This window comes from Musca domestica, unplaced genomic scaffold (assembly GCF_030504385.1).
Source record: "Musca domestica strain aabys unplaced genomic scaffold, Musca_domestica.polishedcontigs.V.1.1 1, whole genome shotgun sequence".
NCBI lineage: Eukaryota > Metazoa > Arthropoda > Insecta > Diptera > Muscidae > Musca > Musca domestica.
Window position 1 is genome coordinate 4560239 of NW_026712114.1, and position 8118 is coordinate 4568356.

Below are 8118 nucleotides of genomic sequence, written 5' to 3' on the forward strand. Positions count from 1 at the left end.
TGCCATAGAATAGCAGAAGATCTCCTTCTGCCATAGAATAGCAGAAGATCTCCTTCTGCCATAGAATAGCAGAAGGTCTTCTTCTGCCATAGTATAGCAGAAGGTCTTCTTCTGCCATAGTATAGCAGAAGGTCTTCTTCTGCCATAGTATAGCAGAAGGTCTTCTTCTGCCATAGTATAGCAGAAGGTCTTCTTCTGCAGAAGGGTCTTCTGCTGCCATAGAATAGCAGAAGGTCTTCTTCTGCCATAGAATAGCAGAAATTCTCCTTCTGTCATAGAATAGCAGAAGGTCTCCTTCTGCCATAGAATAGCAGAAGGTCTCCTTCTGCCATAGAATAGCAGAAGGTCTCCTTCTGCCATAGAATAGCAGAAGGTCTCCTTCTGCCATAGAATAGCAGAAGGTCTCCTTCTGCCATAGAATAGCAGAAGGTCTCCTTCTGCCATAGAATAGCAGAAGGTCTCCTTCTGCCATAGAATAGCAGAAGGTCTCCTTCTGCCATAGAATAGCAGAAGGTCTCCTTCTGCCATAGAATAGCAGAAGGTCTCCTTCTGCCATAGAATAGCAGAAGGTCTCCTTCTGCCATAGAATAGCAGAAGGTCTCCTTCTGCCATAGAATAGCAGAAGGTCTCCTTCTGCCATAGAATAGCAGAAGGTCTCCTTCTGCCATAGAATAGCAGAAGGTCTCCTTCTGCCATAGAAGATTACAAGGTCTTCTACTATAAAAGACCTCAAAGTCTTCTGACATTCGAAACCACAAAATCTTCCGCCAAAGTCCTGTAATTTTCTCCAGCCAGCCAACTGACCAACCGACAATTTACATTTTCAACAGAAGATTGTCCTAATTCCATGATAGCTTTAATGCTAGTTTAACATAACTAAACACATGTGCATAGGCACTCATATACATACGAAGATGAGGACAAATTGAATCTGGTGTTGATTGCCACTGCCTTGATGGACAGGGTGAGGTGAGGTAGGTGGTGGGCATTGTTAATTTCTTAAATTTTGAACCGATTAGATTACATTAACAAACCATTTGAGGAAAGTCCATGGAAATGGGTCAAAATGACGATAGCGCCTAAAAGTATGCTATAGAAATATTAAAGACAAATCAAAAATTATGTAAAATAGCCTCTGGCAGCTGTTGTTTTTCACAATCCATGCTGTGTCATTCATCACCTACCTACCCCGCATAACCTCCGAAATTTCCACCATCACATTCGGCAATAACAATAGACCTGCAATGCAATTTTGGTAAAGTCATGATGGCCATTAACCACTCAAATAGTTGTTTTTTTTATTTTTATAACAGGTCCCTCCAATTTTACGCAAATGTCTAGGGCCATTGTTGAATCTGACAACAGCAGAAGCAACAACAATAGCTCGTGGCTACTTTATTGCATTACATTTCGCATTGTCTCTACAACTATTATTATTTATTTCATTTTATTTTTTCAGTTCCTGACTATTGTTGCTGCTGTTATTGTATTCACTTAAATACAATTCAGTTACCAACATTTATTTCATTTTGGCCATTGTTCAACGTTGGCATAATGACCAAGGCTTGAGACCACCCACAAAACGTTCGTTCGTTAACATGACCAAGCAAAAATGCCACAAAAAAGCGCCAAACGAACTGCAGTTTGTTAACAATTTTGAATACAATGTGGCGGGTTGGCGTGGAAGATATAAATACATATAAACACGAATGTCCATGGGAACGACACTCACACACACATGCACATTGATGCTTATGGACATGAAATATAGAGAAGCTGTCATGGTACTAATAGGAAAACCCGAATAAGAACAAAATGCGTTGATGATACCTTGATTTTAACGGCAGTGTTTCCAAAATTATACACATATTTCCGAAAAATGTATAAAACGAAAGATTACACTGTTCTTCGAAAAAAAATATTATATAAAAAAAAACTCAGTACATTTTTAACGTGTGGAAGAAGAAATAGAAGACACTTGTTTTGAAAGTTTGCATTCAAAGTTATCTAAAAACAGAAGGGATATTCCTTATTTTTTTCCGCGATTAAAAAAAATACAAACTCTGCTATTGCAGTGTGGATTGCCCTTAAAAAGCAACATTTAAAGAATTCGCGGCTGCAAGGAGGAAAAATTATGTAAAAATTAAATTACGATTCCAGGCCTGATCGAACCTTTTAATATTCTCCACCATGCAGAGAAGTACCGTTATATGAATATTGGATATACAGGGTGAGATAAAAAAACTGCAACAAAATCAATCGCCATAATTTTTAAACATTTTTTTTAAATTTTATTGAATGAAAGCAAAACATATCGGAAATATCATTCAGTTTAAGAATTAATTTAGATTTGTTCGAATCGGTCACCTTTGCCACGAATTATGGCCTTAAAACGCCCAATGAAACAGTCACACTCTGCCCGAATGTCGGTCTGCGGTATTTCGGTCCGTTCCCGGAGAAACGCTTGCTTGAGGTGATCGACACTTTAGTACTTTTTAGGGTCAACCTTGCTTTCCAAAATACTCCAGACACAATAGTCAAACGGATTGGTATCCGGAGATTTTGGTGGCCATTGTGAGCTGGAAATGAAGCGAGGAACCTCATTTTGTAACCATTTTTGGTTGGCGCGTGCTGAGTGCGATGGAACAGAGTCCTGTCGGAATGTCCAAGGTCTGTGGCCAAAATGTTTGCATGCCCAAGGCTTTATAATATTCGGCATTTATTCTGATTCCAACGTCGATTAATACGAGCGGAGAGCAACCATCGGCTGTTATGGCGGCCCACACCATCACTTGGCCGCTTACGGCGCTTGAGTTCTGATGACCAACCGAAGGTGCACATTTTTAGCTGACCTCTTTGGCAAGTAAACACGAACGTTTTCTCATCGGAGAATTTATATGGCTTTACTCCGAGCTCATTTTAAATATTTCCCGAATGGAAATTTGCTATATGTCAGCTCACGAGCCATTTTTCGGTCACTGCGACGCGGGTTTCGATCAAGTCGCTTCTGTACTTTTCGAATCATTTCAGCTGATGTTGCTGTTTTCTTTCGTTCACTTTCTTGACGTCGGTCTACGGACAAAATTTGCCTATTTCTTCGGAACCTACTCTATAGAGAGTCAACAATTTGAATAATCATAACAGAAGTCAAACTATATTTAAATAATCGAACATTGGCTGATGGTATACATCTGTCAAGTAATATTGTACTTGTTTTTTGAAAAATTCGACATTTTATGGGGGAGGTACCAGAGGCAGTGGACTGATATTGTCCATCTCCGAACTCAATTTAATTTTGATAATAATATTACGACGCACAACATTTGTATCAGATCGGATACTCTCTTCGAGAGCTATCGTATGCACCATACAGACATCGCTAAATCGACTCCAAATATCCTGAAACGGATTAGGGTCTAAAACCGCTATTTCGCCGAGGCACGTTTTGGCCGCATCAAATGATATATAGCCTCTCTTTCCATATGGCTGATGGTATAAAAATTTACATAAAAGTAACTGCCGAATTTTTTTTAAATTTTAGGATTAGAGCTGTAAAAGCACCGTAGTTTTAGTAAGGATGTTTCTTTAAAAATGCATATTTAAACAAATAAAAAAAAAAAAAACATTAAGTTCGGCCGGGACGAACTTTTAATACCATCCACCTTAGGGTGAAGGACACATTAGAACCCATTATGACCCACAAATACCAATTTTTAGAAATATTCGTGGAAAAATGTGGCAATATCAATATCGATATCGGGAGGTACCGCTATATGGGGCTATACAAAAACGTGAACCTATATATTCAATGTTTCGCCAACGGAGCTAGAACCCATTAGAACACACAAATGCCAATTTTTAGACAAATCCGCAAAGAAATGTGGCAAAAATCATCAAAATACCGAATAACTGGAGGTACCGTTATATGGGGACTATACCAAAACGTGGACCGATATATGTCATTTTCAATACCAACCATCCAAAATTTATACTGCTAAATTTTGATGCTCTACGTCAAATAATGTGGCCTGTATCGTGATTTCAACAGAGAGACGGAGATTGTTAAATCGACTTAGAATTTTATGCTGATTATGAATATATACATTATGGGGTCTACGACGAATAGTTAGACATGTTACAAACGGAATGACAAAGTTAATATACCCTCCTTTCTAAGGTGGAGAGTATAAAAATCTTCAAAATCAGAGTTATTGAGGGAGAGATTCCGAAAAGAGCAAGTAAAATAGTATCAGTCGGTTTTACCGACAGATGTATAACTCCAGCCTTGAGTTATGGTTATTCAAACTGTTGACCCTTTATGGGTGAGGTTCCGAGGTCGATCCAGCGATGTCCGTCCGTCTCTCGAAGGGAGCATCCGATTTGGTTCAAACTTGGTACATCCTAATATTATTGCCAAACTTAGATCGAGTTCGAAGATGGACATTATCGGTCTACTCCTTTTGGTACCTCCCCCACAAATGTTCGAAATTTTCAAAGAAAAATAAAATATTTTTGCACAGAAAAAGAATAGATAATCCGATTATACTCCAACTTTGCAAATCTTAATATTTGCGTTATTACTAGATCTGGTGCGGAAATTGACTATATCGGTCTTTTCCTTCTGGTACCTCCCCCACAAAGGGTCAACATTTCAAATAATTACAACTCTTATAAAATGTCTTCAAATTTCACACATTCTTATATTTATATTAACCCAATGTGAGGTGTTAAGATTAAATAGATAGGTCCACTCCTTCTGTTATCTCTCCCACAAATGGTCGAAATTTTAAAAAATATATATTTTTTGTACAGAAAGAAAAACGATAATCCGATTTCGCTCTAACTTTGCAAATCCTAATATTTGTGTCAGTGCTAGGCCAGGTGTGAAAATGGACAATATTTGTCAACTCCATCAAGTACCTCCCCCACAAATGGTAAAAATTTTGAATAATTACAACTTTCATAAAATGTGATGTAAGATTCCGACTGCCTTCAAATTTCACACATCCCAATATTCCTATTAACCCAGGGTCTTAACACCAGATGGACAATATCGGCCCACTACAAGATCTTTTGTGAAGATGCTATATATCTGCAAACCCCTTCTGGTGCCTCACCCACAAAGGGACACAATTTTCAATAATTTTATCTGTCATAAATTGCAAACAACTCAGCGATTTTTTATAACTTGCTATATCTAAATATAGGTCTCTCAACCAGAATACTGATATGCATATAGGATTTATGATTTCGATTTTTTTAAATGTTCGATTTTTTTATATATTTATAATAAAATTTATATCATATTTATTTAGGTCCGATACGAAATGGACAATAGACCCATTCTTTCAAAACTCACTCCATAAAGGGTCAAAAGTTTGAAAATTCATGGCAGAAGTATAAAATAATCGAACATTGGCTGAGGGTATACATCTGTCGGCAAAACCGACCGATACTTTTACACTTGTTTTTTTTTTTTAATTTAGGTTAATACTCAAAAATGTTCCTTGAAATCTGTGTTGAAAATGTTCACAGTTTTCCTTAAAAAAATATTTGCAAACATTTCACGATTATCCCTCAATGATTAAAATGTAGATCCAATTATATTGTATTGTATTTTTTTCCTGATCGAAATAATGGAGTATTCAAAACAACAACCTTACCTTGAGCCACTGTAATTGAAAAATTGAGTTTCAGCATTTAATTTTTTTTTTTTTTGGCATTCATTTGATCTGATTGTGAGCTCGCAATGGCATTTTATGAACAACAACAACAACAACAGTTTCGAAAATAACAACCGGGTTTTTACTTAATTCGCCAACATGTCCATTTCCATTTCATTTTCTTTTTCGCTTTTCCAACCATGATGAGAATTAACGCAACTGGCAATGAGTTTTAACTTGAATTGAGTTTTTTTAATCGGTTCGCACAATCATGGCCATCGAGCGTAAAAACGCACAACAAATTTGTGCCGTATCATGAAAAGGTAAATTAAACAACATACACTGGGGCGGACTATGGACTATGACATGGAAGTTTCCGATGAAGAGGGTGAGGCAGTGACAACATTTTTGCTTTTGGATATTTTGTCGGCACTCTTGGAGGTGGAGGGTGATTTCTGGCGTCGCCCCTTAATGATGACAGGTTTCATGTTCTCTTCCGGCATAAGAACGACGGTGTTGCCCCTCAAACTGACAAAGGTTTTTCGGGTCACTGGCACCGTGGGATCCACCTTCAGGCCCATTTGTTTTATATCCGGTTGATCGGCGGTCCAGTCTGCCAAGTCAATATCCACGGGAGCCAATTCAGTTTTGCTTTCGCTCCGCTTACTCATTTCCGCAGCGAATTGGGATTTTTTCTTATTCTGCTTGGCCTGCGAACGTTTGAGGCGATAAAAATCTTCGCGCTCAAATTCATCGAGTTCATCGCGTATATAGTTCAAGGTATTTTGATAGCGGGGCAAAACCACAAATTCCAAACCATTGACACGCCTATTATTCAGTTTTACCGCCTCTCCGATTATCTTGGCATTATATTCCAGGGAGGCCAAAGCAACTAGAATTTGTAAAGCCTTTTGGAATTTTTTTCTCACCACCTCGACCTGCTGCCCTCCATTGGCCAGGCCCGTCAATGGCAACGAGTTGTAGGGCATCAACACCAATTCAAATGATGGCACATTCATGCCAACAATTTTATTGCTAATCAAATGCAAAAATGCATTGGCTGCCTCAGGCTGTTCCACAGTGGCGGGTTTAAAGTCCGTTCCTAGGAATTTTGCCTTAGCCATTGCAAAGTGAGCTTCCTGCATGATATCCTGCACCTGATCTTGATTTCGTTTTAATTCACTCAGAATTTGTCGTAAATGAAGTTCGAGGGCATCTCGTTTTCGTTTCAGCAAACTGAGACCGGTTGTGGCACCAGCAATGCGTTGCTTCATCAACACGAAGTTAGCTCGAGAGGGAAAAATCTGTAATACATCGCGTCCTGACATTTTTTAAAGAAATTAAAATCGATTTTAATTTTCGAAAATAAATTATTGAAGTACTTTGTCATTGATTTTCAAACCAAAGCACACTTCTCACCAAAAGTTTCAATGAGTTTTAAAAACCCTTTCTTGGCTTCAAATCTAATCATCTCTTGCTAACCAAAGTACCAAAGCCAATCGCTATTATTTTTACATAGCAAATAGCATAACATTTTGGAATAAGTTTAGACTTGTTCGAATTGGTCACCTTTGGCACAAATTAGGCCTTCAAACGGCCAATAAAGCCACCACACGCTGCCCGAATGTTGCTCTGCGGTATTTTGGCCCATTCGCGGAGAAGCGCTTGCTTGAGGTGATCGACACTTTGGTATTTTTTAGTGTCAACCTTGCTTTCCAAAATACTCCAGACACAGTAGTCCAACGGATTGGTATCGGGAGATTTTGGCGGCCATTGTGCGCTGAAAATGAAGCGAGGAACCTGATTTTGTAACTACTTTTGGGTGGCGCATGCTGAGTGCGATGGTGCTGAGTCCTATTGGAATGTCCAAAGTCTGCGGCCAAAATGTTTCCAGAATATTTTTGCGATAATATTTCGCATTTATTCTGATGTCGATTCATGCGAGCGAAAAGCGACCACCGACTGTTATGTGGGCCCACACCATAACCATGGCCGGCGCTTGAGTTCTGTTGGTCAACCAAAGGTGCAAATTTTCAGCTGACCTCTTTAGCAAGTAAACACGATCATTTTGACTGTTTACAAACTGCTGGACAACGAATGTTTTCTCATCGGAGAAAACCAAATTAGGCAGTTCACCACTTTCGGCCAAGCGAAGCAACTCTTTAACTGTTTTGAGTCTATTTTCTTTCTGTTGCGATGTAAGTTCCTGCATTTTTGGAATTTTAATGGCTTTACCCCGAGCTCATTTTTTAATATTTGCCGAATGGAATATTGCGATATGGTCAGCTCACGAGCCAATTTTCGACCACAAGCGTAAAAAACATTTTGGTGAGATTTTTCCAGAAAAAAAAAGTTATTCGTAATGGAATTCAAGCGTGATAGTGCGATTTCTTTATATTTGGCTGGAAAACCACAAGTAGCTATCGTTAGAGCACTCCAGCATTGAAATGTGAAT

At 38.6% G+C, this 8118-nt stretch overlaps 1 protein-coding gene across 1 annotated transcript; it reads right to left on the reverse strand.

The window, feature by feature from the left end:
• Positions 1-5689: 5689 nt before the first annotated feature.
• On the reverse strand, positions 5690-7056 carry LOC105262343 (V-type proton ATPase subunit D-like). Its single transcript, XM_059120402.1, has one exon. The coding sequence runs from the start codon at positions 6989-6991 to the stop codon at positions 6023-6025; it is 969 nt and encodes a 322-aa protein (XP_058976385.1). The 5' UTR covers positions 6992-7056; the 3' UTR covers positions 5690-6022.
• Positions 7057-8118: the final 1062 nt, after the last annotated feature.

Coding starts and splice junctions, on each gene's coding strand:
- LOC105262343 (XM_059120402.1), bottom strand. CDS start 6,991: ATGTCAGGACGCGATGTATTACAGATTTTTCCCTCTCGAGCTAACTTC.